The sequence below is a fragment of the Hyaena hyaena genome, unplaced genomic scaffold (genome assembly GCF_003009895.1).
Source record: "Hyaena hyaena isolate Hyena2069 unplaced genomic scaffold, ASM300989v1 scaffold_374, whole genome shotgun sequence".
In the NCBI taxonomy this organism is placed as follows: Eukaryota; Metazoa; Chordata; class Mammalia; order Carnivora; family Hyaenidae; genus Hyaena; species Hyaena hyaena.
In genome coordinates this window covers 369,595-386,457 of record NW_024081007.1, presented here as the reverse complement: position 1 = coordinate 386,457, position 16,863 = coordinate 369,595, and the positions used below count along the sequence as shown (strand labels likewise).

At 41.4% G+C, this 16,863-nt stretch overlaps 1 protein-coding gene across 1 annotated transcript in view; it reads left to right on the top strand.

Moving 5' to 3' along the window:
- MARK1 (microtubule affinity regulating kinase 1) overlaps positions 1-16,863 on the top strand; it is a 103,825-nt gene that overhangs the window by 32,579 nt on the left and 54,383 nt on the right. Inside the window, exons 3-4 of the mRNA XM_039250604.1 lie at positions 2,507-2,707; positions 3,894-3,947. Coding sequence (XP_039106535.1) covers positions 2,507-2,707; positions 3,894-3,947 — 255 coding nt within the window. The remainder of the gene's footprint in view (positions 1-2,506; positions 2,708-3,893; positions 3,948-16,863) is intronic.

Genomic DNA, 16,863 nt, shown 5'->3' with positions numbered 1-16,863 from the left:
AGTGAGAACAGACCATGGCCACACACTTAGAAGATGGTGTGATAGTTCCAGTAGTAAAAGTTTTTACTGGATATAGAAATAGCAACAGAAGAGAGAGGGAATCAACTCTGCTTGTGGAAGGAAGAGATAAAATTAAATCTTGAAGGATGGTCGGCCCACAATCCATGCAGAACAAGTTCAGGTAGAGAAGTACTGTTTATTGGAAACAGTACAGCAACTTGTTAATGTTAGAAAATGATTGTAATTAACATCTCAGATAATACAAAATTCTTTAAGAGCCAGTGAATAACTTTGTATTTACCCATTCTGTACATTATTTATTGCAGTAGTTTTCACACTTGAGCGTGCCTCAGAGTCACCTGGAGGGCTTGTTAGAACACAGATTGCGGGGCCTGCCCCTAGACTTTCTTACTCAGGAGACCTGGAACAGGGCCAGAGAATTTGCATTTCTAACAAGTTTCCAGATGATGCTGATGGTGTTTGTTCAGGGACAGCACTTCGAGAACTATTGATTTATTGAGTCTTCCCTCCGTGTCTGGCGGTCTGCAATGTGGTGAGTATGTAAAAATGAAAAGAAAACATCCCTGTCCTCAGATTGCCCTCGGTAGGGTGGCCGAGACAGAGAAGTAAGTGTGCAATGATAGTACAGCGGAGTGGATGCTGAGCTACGTGAGAGCAGGGTGTGCTGTGAGAATACACCAGTAAGCACTAGTTCACAGTGAGGCTGGGGGCTGCAGGTGTGTGTGAGACACAGAGAAAACCATTCAATTCCGAGCCGAGTTTAAAAACTGAAAGTAGAAGCCTCATTTTTTTTTGGAGCCCCTTTATTTGATATTCTCCTTTAAAAAAATCCTAAAGTAATAACAAATAGAAAAATGACCTTGAGTCATGCTTTGCATGATATTGGTAAATGGAGTCATCTTTAATGCTGCCTTTAAGAAATTTTCTGACCAAAAATTTTTTTTTTTTTTTAATTTATTTCTAGGAGAGAGAGAGATCAAGACAGCGTGAGCAGGGGAGGGCCAGAGAGAGAGGGAGACACAGACTCCGAAATAGGCTCCAGGCTCTGAGCTGGCAGTCAGCACAGGGCCCGACGCGGGGCTCGAACCCACGAACCGCGAGATCATGACCTAAGCGAAAGTCGGACACTTAACCGACTAAGCCACCCAGGTGCCCCTGACCAAAATTTTTTAGACCAGCTTTTATTCAGTATTTGCTTAAGTCATCTTTACCCCCAAAGTGGGGCTCAAACTCGTGACCCCGAGATCAAGAGTCTCCTGCTTTTCCTACTGAGCCAGCCAGGCACCCCGAGACAAACTTTGAGTTGTATGGGGAAGACAGCAAAGGCTGAAATCGTTACTTTGCAAATAAAAGATACCCCCTTTCCTTTGTTGATTTGTGCTACTCATCTTCAGCTATTTTAAAGAAGCTTGTTGGAGAAAGATGTTACTTTTATTAATGTGTGAGTCTGCATTTTCACAAAAACTGCTAGAAATGTGTGTATTTCAGGATGCAGACAAAACCGAACGAGAACAATCGGAAGTGATGAACCAGGTCACTGGGCAGCTTGACCTGAGCTCCACGTGCTGAGCCTGTACTTAGACCAGCTCTTCAGTGCGGTTGCAGGCTAGTGTGACACTGTGGGACCAACTGATGTCCTTGCCTCAAGAGTAGCACTGAGGAGGGCACAGGGGACGTTAGGTCACGGACCCATGCAGGGCCAACGCTCTTGGTCGGGCACGGTGAGCTGAGAGAGGAGGTTGGGAAGGAATTGACTAGAAGTATACCTGAGGCAGGCAGCTGCTTGGTCAACTGACCCAACTATATGCCAGCAAATCAAAGAGTGGACATGGCCAGTAGCCGGGCCAATTTGGAGAAACAGTTCTGTACTCAGGAAGTCGTTTGTCTTGGCAGTAAAGACATTCTGCCCCCGTAATGACGTGGCCCTGGGCTGTGTTGTCATCCATCCTAGAGGGATAGCACCCTTAGAGGAGTGATGGTCGGCGTGGCTTTTGTCTGTCTCTGTATTTTTTAATCAAAAGCTTATACCTAAAGTTATGCAGAACATTTCATTTTAAATAGTTCTGTTCCCTCTGGCAAAACGAGCTTAAGTCAAGTAAAAATTATAAATAGAACTCTTTCACCTTAAAATCGCATAATGCGATGCATTTTTGTTGAAGTTGAATTACTAATGAAAATTATTTGTAGTCTTTTTAACTGTCCTTTTCAAAAACATAACTTCAGGGGCGCCTGGGTGGCTCAGTCGGTTAAGTGTCCAACTTCGGCTTAGGTCATGATCTCACGACTTGTGGGTTCGAGCCCTGCATCGGGCTCTGTGCTGACAGCTCAGAGCCTGGAGCTGGCTTTGGATTCTGTGTCTCCCTCTCTCTCTGACCCTCCCCTGCTCGTGCTGTCTCTCTCTCTCTCAGAAATAAATAAAAACATTAAAAAATTTTTAAAAAACATAACTTCATTAACAATGGCATCTTTTTAACCTTTCTCGTAGCATACATCTGTCGATGGATACACCGAGCCGCACATCCAGCCCACCAAATCAAGTAGCCGACAGAACATCCCTCGGTGTAGAAACTCCATTACGTCCGCAGAAGAACAGCCGCATATTGGAAATTATCGTTTACAGAAAACAATAGGGAAGGGAAATTTTGCCAAAGTGAAATTGGCAAGACATGTTCTAACGGGTAGAGAGGTAAGTTTTAATGATGCTTTTTAATATTTACTTGGACCTCTCCGGAGTCTTAAAAGCCTCCCTATAGCTGATGCTGGGAATAAATGACAGTTGAAATATGGTCAGCGCTGGGGTACGTGTGAATGCGACATCCATGGACAGAGCTTATTATGACACAAAAAGTTGGCCTCTGTGTGTTTAGAAAAGACTCATCCCTTCACGTGGCATCTCTTGTAAGTCAGATGTAACTACAGATGAGCTTTTCTCAGACTTCTGTCTTCACCATACAGTTTCTATAAATAGCTCCGACTACTGCCGTTATTTGACCCCAGGAACAGGGCCGGGGAAGGTCTCATTAGTCATCGCCTCAGGTAAACTGGGTATAAATGTGTATCAGGTCACCCACTAATTTTTATCTATTTAGAGCCCACATTGCACAAATGATTTTTTTGTCAGGTAATAAGAGGATTGGGTTTCTAAAATCCCATGTGTTTTAAATTATGTGTATGTATATAGCAAAAATTTATGTATTTTTTATTATTACTAATATTGAATATTTTTTTATTTTGTTATTACTAATATATAATAACTTACATAGTAAAGACTTAAAAACCGTATCACTTAATGTTTCCCTGATCCAGTTAGGACATTGTGAAGATCTCAGTCATAATTTGTTTTTAATAAGTTTTTCTTTCTCTCTGTTCATAATGTCACTGCCGCTTCTGCTTAATTTTAGTCCCCTACCAGGAGCTGCTCAGACCCAGGCTCCATCAGGCAGAGCCCTCAAGGACATTCAAATCCATTTGCTTAGTTTGCTGCTATAAGTGAGCTTGGGCTTTCTATTTCTCTTACCATGTTATTCACGTGATGCCTAACCTGCCGAAAGCTCATCAGCCGCTCCCCTCTGATGATTACAACTTATTAAAATCATAAGAGATTACAGATGGTTTTTACTTTAAAAGGGGAGGCTTGGAAAAAATAAAAAAGGTGTAAACTGACTGACTTAGAATCGGATGTGTTAAAGGCTTAAGTCAATGGGATACACGGTAAAGCTGCCAAGTTATCACAACTTCACCATCTAGTTATGTGAACTCCAAATATAACTATTACATCTAGTTGGGAATGAAACAAAAGATCTCTTCTTTATAAGCATTTATCCATCAAAATATGTATTCTCAAACACAGTTTAATGATTCTCTTTTTTTAGGTCGCTGTGAAAATAATAGACAAAACTCAGCTAAATCCTACCAGTCTACAAAAGGTATTTAATTATTTTAATAGTGAGTGATTAGAATGTGAGTTTATTAACATATGATCTGTAAAGTGTTAACCTAAATTTCCTATTAGGTAAAATACTACATCAGTATAGGAAAAAAAAAAGACTTGATGTAAAACATTGTATTTAATAACATGTCAATTATATTTATCAAGTGTTTGCTGGAGAAGTATCTGCATCTCAGATGTGTGCACCATACAGAGGAATTTACGTCCTCTAATTCAGTAGAATCAAACTTTGTAACAAATGTTTTGAAGTGCTCAGGATTCTGCTTTGTTAGAAGTGTATTTATAGTTACAATGTCCATAGGTGGGGTTCCTTTTATTGCTCTACTTGCTTTGCTTTATTCTTCTGGAAGAACCAGCCTCTCAGCTAACTCAGAGTAAAAAATACGAACATTTCTTCCAAGAGCACAAAAAAAGAAAAAGGCAAGGGGAGGAGAAAAAGTAGTTAGGGTGGAAATTGTCCTTGTCAACCTGGAAAAGCTGTTTCAGGTTGCTTCATTACTTATGTGGGAAAAATTTCACATACTCATTTTAGTACTTTAAGAACGAAGCAAATCCTTTAACAGTTATGCCGTCTATGTTGTTTGGATATAGTGAGATAGTAAAATACCTTGTAATTTTTATTAGAATGTCATGGCATCAGGATCACATATGTAAATGTGACAGATAACTTTTGAGTTCCTCAAACAGAAACATTAGTGTAAGAACTTTTTAGTATGGTGTGTATAGCTATTCCTGCTGTGATTCTAACATTTAAATAAAAATTTTAAGTCTGTGGTAGTAAGACTTTCTGCTTGGCTCCATGCCAGGTAACTCAGTGTATTTTATATTTGTACTTTTACTCGGAGATCTGTGTTTGTACTACTTACTGAGACGCCTTTTAAGTTTAATTATCAAAGTGACTTTTCATAGCATTGCTATTTCTGATCAGGGAGAACAAAAAGGTTTGCTGCATTCTTTTTCCTCTGTGACTGTGAGATGGTATAGCTTATGCGTGTCTTTGGAGAGAAACTTCTGGCACCAGTTTTAGCTAATCGTGATGCAGTTGTATGAGTTACATAAAGGAACCCTCCCTGGGCAGATGAATTATCCAAAGATTCCCTTTTTTTCCCGGGCTGGGGCTGGAGTGGGGCAGATTTTGCCACCCTTCTTTCTGGGAATCTATGTACAAAGTGCTTACTTGTGCCCCGCAGCCCTGCCCGTCACCCATCTGGCTCTCCCACTTCTCCTGGGTTAATCTCTGAGCGACTCTGGTAAACTGAGTGATTTTAAGTGACATTTAGAGATAGTTAAGGCCTTTTTTGGTAGCTGGATGCACAGTAATATGACCCTCACTCCGTCTTTCCCAAAGGGGCCCAGAGAAGGGTGTAGAGCCACAGCCATTCTTGTTGAAACATGCAGACATGACGCTGACTGTTGCTTTATTCATCTGAATAACTAAAAAATGTACTTGGTGACATGTAATTTCTGTTGTAAATTCTGCTCATCTTGCTGATGAAGTGTTTGCTTTTCCAAACAGGTGTATAAAGACTGATGACAATTTTGTTTTCTTGAATCTATGAAAATAGAATCCAAGGAAAGATTAACATTCACTAAATATAGACTTTACCCTGCGTATATGTCGTTGTTTTTAAAATAATTTTCATTCATGTTCATAGATTTGCTCTCAGTTAAGAGTTTTGGAAAAAACAAAACAACCCAACATATCAAGGCTTGGTTAGTTCCCCTGCATTGTAGAATATTCAACACTTGGCCAGTAGTATCCCCCAGTCAGTCATATCTAAAAAAGAAATAATGGAATGAGAAGTAATCCATTTGTTCTCCTTAGCATTGACAGTCAGAACCTATAGGTAAAAAATAGCAAAATAAGTTCTCCACATAATAGATGTGCTCATTAAAAGGCAGATAATGGTAACACATGTGTTGGATATAAGAGTTCATTTTAATCTCATCTTTAGAAGTACTTGGTTATATCTTGTTCTGGACCTGATCTGAATTTAAGCTGATTCCCATCCTTTATATTCTCTTCTGTGTGTAACATATTTTTAGGAAATAATACTTTGCATTGCCAACGTCAGTGATAGACAAAGTAACCTAAATTTGATACCCCAACTGTTCAAAACTTCTAAAATACAAAATTCTCAAAACAGTTTAGTCTTTGGAATCATTAAGGATCTTTGGCTTCAACATGGTTCACATAAGATGCTCATATTATTTGTATGACATATTTTGAATTAGTGGGATCCAATTTAATGGATTGTCATAGTTTAAAAATTATTTGAGTTCGATGCTGTATTTACCTCTTCCTCTTTGGACCATGAGTCTCCCTTCATATTTTAATTGTTGTTTTTGGGGAAGGGTTTATGAACTGTACTGGTGATTCCTGGGGATCTTTTTAAGCAGCCTGATAATGTTGGAGTAAAAGCAAAATAATGAAGCAGTTTTGTTCATAGTTCATGTACTTGAAATGTAAGATTAATTATCATTTTGTGAAATTCCACTAGGTTTTTAAACTAGGACATGTTAGTTTATACATGGATGAAAAAGTAAACTTTGTGTTAGCTTTCTCAGTTCATAGCCAACCAGGGCACAATTTATCTTCTATGTATTCTTTATTAATTTGCATTTTTCTATTGTTTTACTATGTTGCGTTATATTCCTGATTCACAGAAATGGCTCAGTGGTTCAGAATTGATTTGCTGAGTAGTAAAGCCTGTAATGAGAGTAGAAATAAGACTGCCATAACTCAGAATTATGTCCATAATAAAGAGGACCGTTGTGGTGCAGTGACATAAACTGTGAATCTCTGTGCGAGGACAGTGGTTTGTACAAGCAGGGAAAGTACAGACAATTCTCAGTAACGGATATCTGAAAATTAGACTTATGTAATGAATAATCCGCGTACTCCTAGTGCCCCGTCTATTATCTGTTGTGTAAAATGTCATCAAATGATGACCTAAGCCATTTAAACTTGAGTGAGTTTACAGATAAAGCCCACCAGCCCCTCTGGTAAGCTCGTTAAGTTTTCCAGAGCATCTGCAAAATAATTTTTATCACTGTCACTCCAGGCAGAAAGGAGGACAGAACCACGGAAGCAATATTCAGAAGTAAATTTCTTTTAGCAACTTGTCAAGAAACCAGACTTGTAAAAGCAGTCGTAAAATTAGTGACGAATGTTTTGATCAAGCAGGAAGCAGAAGCTCTTCGGCAGTATCCCTTAACAAACATCTCTGTGTGACACGCTGAAATGCCAGTTGCTGTCACGTAGGCATGCTGTACAGCATATTTCTCTTTATTGTTCTTTTCACTCGTGCAGATCATTTGAGGGAAAGTCTTAACCAATCCTTTTGTGGGTCAGTGAAAATCTCAGTGATCAGAGAAGAGTTACTAGGACTGATGGGGTTGTGGACTGCAAAAATTGTCTTAGAATTAGTAGTGATGAAGCACCAGGAGGGCCTTTTCTTGGAGAGTGTGTGTATGGGAGGGTGTGTGTAATTCTGCAAGGATTGATAGTGCCGTGTGGACAAATAAGATCAGACCTAACGTCCAGTCACTCATTATTTCATTCTCCATGGAATTCATGGTTAGCCACGTACCTCTGATCTTGATTTGGCTTTGAAGGGAAGGCTGGAAACAAGTTATCATGAAATCATGGCTATTAAAAGATGTCTCATTGCTGTAGTGTGAAGAATTGGTGGGAAGCATATCTTTCACACTGAAATATGATAGATTTTGAGGGAAAAGGCACTTAAACAAGTTTCCCTTCAAAGGTGATACCAGTGTTAATATCTAGCTAAAATATCAGCAGTTTAAATGTTGAAGATAAGATAACCAAATTTTGTGAAAAAACCAAACCGTTTCCAGTAGTCTACTGACTAAATATTTCACTTTTCTAAACCTCGTTGGCCCTCTTTAGCTATTAGAGGGCTCAGTGATGTATCATTGGACGTATTTAACACAAATGCTATGTCCAAATATGAAAGATACCTTCTAGAGCAAGCGTATCCAAAGAGTATATTAAGAATCCATTTGCTATTAGCCTTCACCTGGGAACTTTCAGTCTTCCAGCTTTTGAGTGTGGTAAGATTAGCAGCCTAGACTGGAGTCTGTGTGTAATCTTCGGGGAGAAATATCTCTGTAGGGTAATGAGTCTAAATGTTGCTGACACATCATCTGATGCTGGTTCCTTTGTCCAATCAATCTGTGATTGTGACTTAGGACTTTTTAATTCAATAGAAAAAAACCCCTAGAAGTGGAAACTGTCTTCTGGTTCAAGCTCAGTGCAAATACATGTGTTCATTATCAATTCTTAATTTAACAAGAATTTATTGAAAGAAAATTGTATTTCTCCATATATTTTCCTTTCTTTTATTTATTTATTTATTTGGCTTCTCCTTTTGTGTTTCCTTTACGTAGAGTCATTGTCTCTTTGTTGGCCTCAATGTTAGGACCCCACAAAGTTCTGTCGTCTTTTCTTTCTGCATTCCCCTCCTGGGCTGTCTCAACTATAGGCAAAGTCACAAATATATGCCTTCAACTCAGGCCTTTCCTAAATTTGCTCATAACCTTTCAGAGATAGCCCAAACTTATTATGTCCAACACTGAACTCCTGATCTCTGCCCCATCTCCTCAGTACCTCACCCCCTGCTGCTCTTCAAGCATCCTCTCTCAGTAAATGACAGCTGCCCCCAAGTTGTGCAAGCCAGAAGCCCCAGAACTGCCCTTCCTTATTCTCACCATCTAATCTGCCCACGGGTTGTGTGGATTTTATGTCTCACATATCTTTTGAGAATGTCTGCTTTTATCTTTTTCTATCACTACCACACTCTAGACAAAGCTACTCTTGTCTCCCCCTTGGACTACCCCAGCAGCCTTCCCACCATTCTTTTTTTTTTTTTTTTTTAAATGTTTTATTTATTTCTAGGAGACAGAGAGAGAGACAGCGTGAGCAGGGGAGGGTCAGAGAGAGAGGGAGTCACAGACTGAAACAGGCTCCAGGCTCTGAGCTGGCAGTCAGCACAGAGCCCGACGCGGGGCTCGAACCCACGAACCGCGAGATCATGACCTAAGCGAAAGTCGGACGCTTAACCGACTAAGCTACCCAGGCGCCCCATTTCCCACCATTCTTTATGCATCCACTTTGTATCGCTCTGCACACGCATGTACACGCACACCCCCCCACACACGCACACACACGCATACCCAGTTTAAAAAGTCATCAGGGATACAGAATACCTCTCTGACTATGCCATCCTTCATTTAAATTTTTGACGGCATTCCATTTTTGGTGGTCTGGAGATCAAATTCATTAACAATTTGTACAAGGCCCCACCTTCCCCTTCCGCCTCATGGCGCACTAGTTCCCCTCAGCGTCTCCCCCGCTCTGCCTCCTGTGCTTCGGGCTTCAGCACTTTATTCCATCTGCTCCGAGTCAGAGTCTCATCCTTCCAGCCACCAGCCTTTGCAGCTCTTTGCCTCACCCTCCACGTAAGGCTTCTCCCTTCACTTAATGAATCCTTTATTCATTCATTCCTCATGTTTCAGCCTTAGAGTCATTTCTTCAGGGAAACCTTTGCTGCCTCATCAACAGTGTTAAATCTCTCTGCCCTCCTTAAAATTAAGCACCCATAACAGGATTATTCATAAAGAATTGCTTTAGTTCTTATTTGTTTTAGTTTGGGTAATAGTTTTGTTTGTTTTCTGGGTTTGATGTGTGTATTCTACCTCTGACAATTTTTTAAAATATTTTATTTACTTCTGAGAGAGAGAGAGACAGCGTGAGCAGGGGAGGGTCAGAGAGAGAGGGAGAATCCGAAACAGGCTCCGGGCTCTGAGCTGGCAGTCAGCACAGAGCCCGACGCGGGGCTCGAACCCATGAACCGCGAGATCATGACCTGAGCCAAAGTCAGACGCTTAAGTGACTGAGCCACCCCTACCTCTGACTCTTAACACCTCCAATTTGATTGCTTGGGCTTTATTGGCTGTAGAGCTTTCCATCTCTTTCTACATTCTCAAGAAACAACATAAGATTTACTGAAGAGTAGACGTGGAAGGATTTGCTCTTGGAAATGGAGGAGATGAAGAATCTGAATCACCCAAGAATTTTAGACTAAACCATCTGGTTCTATTTGTTTGTTTGTTTGTTTATAGTTTAGTTATTTTTGAGAGACAGAACAAGCAGCAAAGGGGCAGAGAGAGAATCCCAAGCAGGCTTCCACACTGTCAGCATGGAGCCCAACATGGGGCTCGTCCCGCAGACTGTGAGATAATGACCCGAGCTGAAATTAAACGCTTAACTGACTGAACCACCCAGGCTCCCTTAAATCATCTGGTTGTTTTTAAAAGTCATATTGTCATTGTTATTCGAAGAGTCATACTCTTATTTTCTTCTAATTTGGGCAGTTTGTTGACATAGTAAACTGGTCTATTTATAATTTTTGGATAGGAACTTCAAAATGTCTTTCCTATTTAAAAAAAAGTTACTTATGCTATTTGTTAGACTAAACTATTTCATTTCTAGTATTTTTTAAGAAATAAAATAGTACAGCTACAGTTAAAACCTTATGTTTTATTTCTAGGTTCTATTGCTATATGTTCTTTCTACCTAGAAATAACTACTATTCTGAACTTGATCTTTCTTATTCCCATTCGAATTTAAAACATTTTTTCACATGTGTGTTTCCATACAGAAAATACTACATATTATTTTTTAAACTTATTATCCTTGTACCACTTGCTTTTTTCACATAACGTTGTCTTACAGTTTTAGTCATGTTAGTCTATGTAGTGTAGCTCATTTATTTTCACTACTGCTATTCTATGCTGTGGTATCAATATGCTACAGTTTAGCCATTTTCTTATTAGTAGATATACTACAGTTTGTGTATTTTTTGTTAGTTGATATGTAAATTGTTTCTGATGTTTTTGTGTTTCAGTTTTATTTTCTACTTAGCTAGCTTTTTGGTTTTGCTACAGAAGCAATGATGCAATGGTCATTATTGTGTATGTCTATTTGTGAAGGTATAAAGAGGATGTTATCTGTCCAAGCAGAATTGCTAGGTTGAGGGTCATGCATATCCTCAACTTCACCAGAAGATGTCAAGTTGCTCCACATTTTTGCAAACATTTTATATTGTCAGATTTCTTCATTTTTGCCAACCTTATAGATGCATTATGATATCTCATTTTAATTTCCATCATTTGTAATTTAAACTGTTTTCAAATTTGATCTATTTTATGTTTAATATCTTCCCTCTAAAATTATTTGGTTTGTTATCTCAGTGCATTTACTTAACATCAACTCGAGCTCAGACTTGTATAAGACCATGGGAAGGACTCAAGCAATATAAAATTAGAACCAGTTTATAAGAAATTAGAATCTTACAATCTTGTAATCTGTCTAGATGAAACTTGGAAAGTGGCCCGGCCTGTCATTTAAAGAGCATTTCCTTCTCTTAATTTTGCAACAAACAATTGACTTACAAGTTGTCAAGGTTGGGAAGCAGTACTAACCAATGTTTTATTTTTTTAGTGAGATATCATCTAATATATATTCATTTAATTGTGTTCAGATCTCTTTTTGAACTACCATTTCATGGGAAGAACTTAAGAAATTAGCCTAAATTGTTAAACTGCTGTTAGCAATAACTTTATAAAATATGTGGTGTGCCAATAACATGTCAGGAGGCTTAAAAAGGAGTGAAATGGGTGCACCTGGGTGGCTCTGTCAGTTAACCGACTGACTTCGGCTCTAGTCATGGTCTCTCTCTTCATGGGTTCAAGTCCTACGTCGGGCGCTGTGCTGACAACTCGGGGCCTGGAGCCTGCTTTGGATTCTATGTCTCCCTCTCTCTCTGCCCCTCCCCTGCTGGCACTCTGTCTTTCTGTCTCAAAAATTAATAAAAACGGGGCACCTGGGTGGCTCAGTCGGTTAAGCGTCCGACTTCAGCTCAGGTCATGATCTCATGGTTCATGGGTTCAAGCCCCGCGTCAGGCTCTGTGCTGACAGCTAGCTCAGAGCCTGGAGCCTGTTTCAGATTCTGTTTCTCCTTCTCTCTCTGACCCTCCCCTGCTCACGCTGTCTGTCTGTCTCTCTCTCTCAGAAGTAAATAAAACAGGGCACCTGGGTGGCTCAGTTGGTTAAGTAGCCAAGTTCAGCTCAGGTCATGACCTCACAGTTTGTGGGTTCGAGCCCCACATTGGGCTCTGCTGACAGCTCAGAGCCTGGAGCCTGCTTCAGATTCTGTCTCCCTCTTTCTCTGCCCCTCCTCCATTCATTCTCTCTCTCTCTGTCAAAAATAAACATTTAATAAATTAAACATTAAAAAATGAATAAAAACCTTAAAAAAATTTAAGAGTGAAATGATGATCCTAGAAATTTAAAAGCTAGAAGCTTAATCTATAGGATTCCGTTAATAGACGCATTTCATGTATGAAACCCCTCAGTGCTGGAAGCCTCTGAGTGTAAACGGGGGCCCAGCATCCCCTGAACCTGAACGTCACTTGCAGGTGTCACCACGCCTCACAGTAACAGACCAGTAACCTGCTATCAAAGACAGAGAGAGGTTTCTAGAAAGATTACAGTGAAGGCAAGGAAGGGCCCCTGCCCCCCACCAAACCCAGATCAGAACAAAATGCTGGAAAGGCCAAGAAGGCTGTGTCAAAAGGCACAAGAATATCCAAATGTCACCACCTTCCTATGAGCCCAGTTCCCCAAGACTCATGACCGCCTGGGAGATCTCTCCCAGTGGGAACAAGCTTGACCACTCGGCCTTTGTCAAGTTCCCCGTGGCCACGGGGTGGTTCTCCATCTGCCTCCAGACCGAGGGAGCAGTGAAGGAGCCCTGTGACGAGGGCACCCGAAGAGCGGGTCGGGCGGACGGAAGAGGATGTGCCCTTGACCGGCCCCTGACTAGGATACTTGGGGTGTAGATAGAACGAGGATTGTCTGAGCCATGTCCACAGGGCTACTTCTAAATATAACCGATTTTTCCCACCATCAAGAAAAAAAAATTGAGAGGAAGAGGCAGGAAGGAAGAGAACAGTTGAGAAAAGGAAAATGCTCATAATTGCGGCAAATACTGATTAACACTAATGGAGTTTGATCCTGACCTTAAGCCCTAACAAGAAGAACCGAATTGAAAAGTAAATCTCTCTTGTCTACTAACTTCAGCTGCCTGGAACAATGCCAAGACCCAAGAAGGAAACAATAAAGGCCTCCGAGCGATTAGAATAGTTGTCACAAAGTCCAAACGCTGAGGTCCTCCCTGCCTTTTAGTTAGAGAAAACTCATCACAAGCCTTCCCTCAGCACTCATTTCTCTAAGTCAGCACAATTTTGAACAAACTCTAGCCTCAAACTTCCAGCCTACAGCAAAGTTGAAACAGTAAGTTTGGAGGCCATTACTGAATTCAGAGCTTTCCTGCTAAGTTTGAGAATTCTAGAAACATCGTGATGTCACAGCTTGGAAGCAAGCAAGGAAAAATGAACAACAAATTAGAATCAGAAACTCAACTAGTAGTGTGGGATTGTTGAATATATTTGCGAATTTTGGTTTTCCTGACTTGTACCTGGACGAGTGATACATGCATTAGTTGACTTTTTTAAACAATAACTGTCTATGTCAAGGTAAACTCACCATGGTCTAAATTTTCGGCTCTCCTTCACCCCTCAGCCCTGTCCGCCTTTCTTAAGGAAGAGCAAGCACTGGTAAGATAGGCACCCTCACTGATAAAGGGCGTCTCTGAGCTAAAAGATCCATCCATATATGTGGCGCTTCCTCGTTCTCTCTCCCTCTCTCTCCCCCTCCCTCTCTCTCCCCCTCTCCCCCTCTCCCCCTCTCCCCCTCTCTCTCCCTTTCTCTCCCTCCTCTCTCTCTCTCCCTGCTCCCTTTGACTCAGGCTTCTGAGACAGAGACTCAGACGTTAATTAGTCCCGTCTCCTTCCTGTGTGCAGCCAGCTGGAGTATTGCAGCTTAGGGAAGGGCGTGAGGGGAGTCATGAAGAGGAAGAGCCATCTGAGACCTTTGCTAAAGCCATGTGCTACTGTGCAGTTGTCCCAGCTCTCTGGATTTGGAGTGTTAATGACCCAAATCTAGCTGACAGTTGAAGTGTTTCTTTGGGAGGAAGGGTGATTGGTGGATCAGGCCACTGGCATTTCATTATCCTTCGTCAGGACACCCCTTAAAACACACCGATTGCTTCTTCCAACAGCAGCCGCTCTTCGTCTTTCCACAGGTGCCTGTCATTTTTAGCCTACACACACCCAGCCCACACAGACACCCATGCTCCTGCTTATTACAGATTTTTCCTCACTTCTTGTCAATGATTACTGACGGAGAGGAAACTAAGGATAGAACAGTGTATTTAAGACATCTTTGAGATACAGGAGCCCAATGACTGTGTCTTAACTTTTTAACTGAAATAAGAAATTACCTTCTGATGAGAACTCTGGCCCTTCCTATAACTGTTTCTCTTGCTTCATCGCCAGATGGTAGTAGAGTGATACTTCTATTCAGGTGCATTTTCATTAGGTGCCCCAATTTTCACAAGATAATTTTAATCCCCTCCCCAGCTCATCTCAGTTCTTGGTAGGACAGAATGGCTAAATTCTAGGTTCCCATCAGGGACTGCGTTCATGAATTCAGTGCCACTCAAAACCCAGCTTATGAAACAGACAAACAAACAAACCCCAGTACCTGTGGAGAAATGCTTGAAGGACGTACAGCTGCTCCATTCCTTTAGGTTCCTTACTGTCAAACTTGGAGGTGCCAGGAGACACCAGTATGTTTTCATTAGTTATATGCTATGTCTCAACCAGTTTGCTTCCAACAGTAAACTACCAAACTTGCCAGTAAATACCATTAAAAATTAATGAGAATAACTTCAAGATTACCCATGTGACAATATTGTCTACACACTTGAAGTCTGATGTGCTTCCTTACGGCAGAAGAGAAGGAAGAGGAGCTGGAATTAGAGCTTGTGTGGCATGATCATGCTGCACGCCCTAGGCCACCTTCTGGAAAGTATCCAGGCCAGGGAGAAAGTAAGGTGGAAACCATCTTCCGCATGTAAGAAGGAGCTATTAATTGAAAAAGTTTGTTGGGGCGCCCGGATGGCTCAGTCGGTTAAGCGTCCGACTTTGGCTCAGGTCATGATCTCACGGTTTGTGGGTTCTGACCCCGCATCGGGCTCTGTGCTGACAGCTCAGAGCCTGGAGCCTGCTTCGGATTCTGCGTCTCCCTTTCGCTCTGCCTCTGCCCGGCTTGTGCTCTTTCTCTCTCTTAAAAATAAAAATATTTTTTAAAATTAAAAAAAAAGAAAAAGTATGTAAAAGGGAGGAATTATTAAAACTTAAGGGATATTTAACATTTAAATTGAACACATCAATGAACACCATTGAACAATCTTTTCATTTAAGGCCAAAGTTTCTCCCCCTGCCCCCTTCTTAGTTTGGGCCTGTTGATTGACATTTAGCTTTATTTGTCTTGCACACATCTGACCCCTAAGCTCACATTTGCTGCTATTTGCAGCTTTATTTTATTTTTTTAATTAATGAGGGAGAATTTAAAGATACCCAGGAACGATCCGAGAGCAGACCCCTAGATTTTATTTTAATCTTTGACATTTATTCTGCCTACACTTAAGTGGGCAGCAATTTCTTTAGCAGCTTTTATCAAGAATTTTTTGTGTGTTTTTGGTTTTTGGTGGGGTTTTTTTGTTTGTTAGGCAGCAAACTTGAATTCATTGGTTTATGTAACATTTAATTGTATTGAACAGACTTTAAGGCAACTCCCTGTGATCCTCACTTCTGGTGTTCACACCTTTGTTCATCCCTTCCCCTTGAATGTGGGCAGGACCATTGACTTACTTCTAACCAACAGGATATAGAAAGGGTGATGGGATTTCACACTCGTGATTATATTGTGTTCTGTAGGACTGCCTTGTTAGACAGCTTGCCTTACAGATTATCCGTGCTGGCTTGAATATAGCAAGCGGCCATGTTGGAGAAGCCTAACTTGGCAAGGACATGTGAACAGTCTCCAAGAGGTAAGGGTGGCCTCCACTCCAGAGCCAGCAAGAAGCCAGCACCCTCGGTCCTACTGCTGCAGCCTGGATTAGCTTGGAAATGGATTCTTCCCCGGTCAGGCCCCTAGAGGAGAGCACAGCACCTCGGTGGGAGCCAGGGGACGAATGACTCCCTGCTGATGCACAGAACCTGTGAGGTGATAAATGTGTTGTTACAAGTTGCTCGGATGTGGTCATTTCTTATTCAGCAGTACAGAACGAGTATATTAGTTAAATTGCCTATTTGCAGTAACACACGTCCCCGACAGATATGCTTGGGACGTAGATCGCCTCTGGTAGGCATGCTGTTCCACGTGGGCAGCACCGGGGCGCGGGGCGCACCGTGGCCTGTGAACGGGGAGGGTGTTCGGTGGTACGCGTTAGGTTTGCAGGGGTGGGGCCAGCTGCAGGCTTCTGCCCTGCAGAGCTGGTGGCTGCGGCCTTACAGCCAGATCCAACAGGTTAACAAAGGAAGTCTTCATAAGAAAGCAGGACTAGACGAACACAGCCAATTTATTTACACGTAAGTATAGAACAAGATTGGCATTGGGCACCTTTCTGTTACAGAGACACAAGAAAAGGAAAGAATGCAAATGAAACACCATTGCTGCTCATATTGATACTCTCACATGTAAATTTTATCTACTCATGTGGGAATTTTAGATGCTAATGTGCTGTAGTGAGGAAAAAAAAGGTTAAAACCAGAAGTATACATTTTCTGAAAATCTAACCCACAGAGTCCTGCCCCTGCCATCAGCCCAGCGAGTCCCTGGGCAAAGGTGACCTGATTCTGGGCCCCCTTACTTCCTCTTTGGGGTCCCAGGGAAGTGA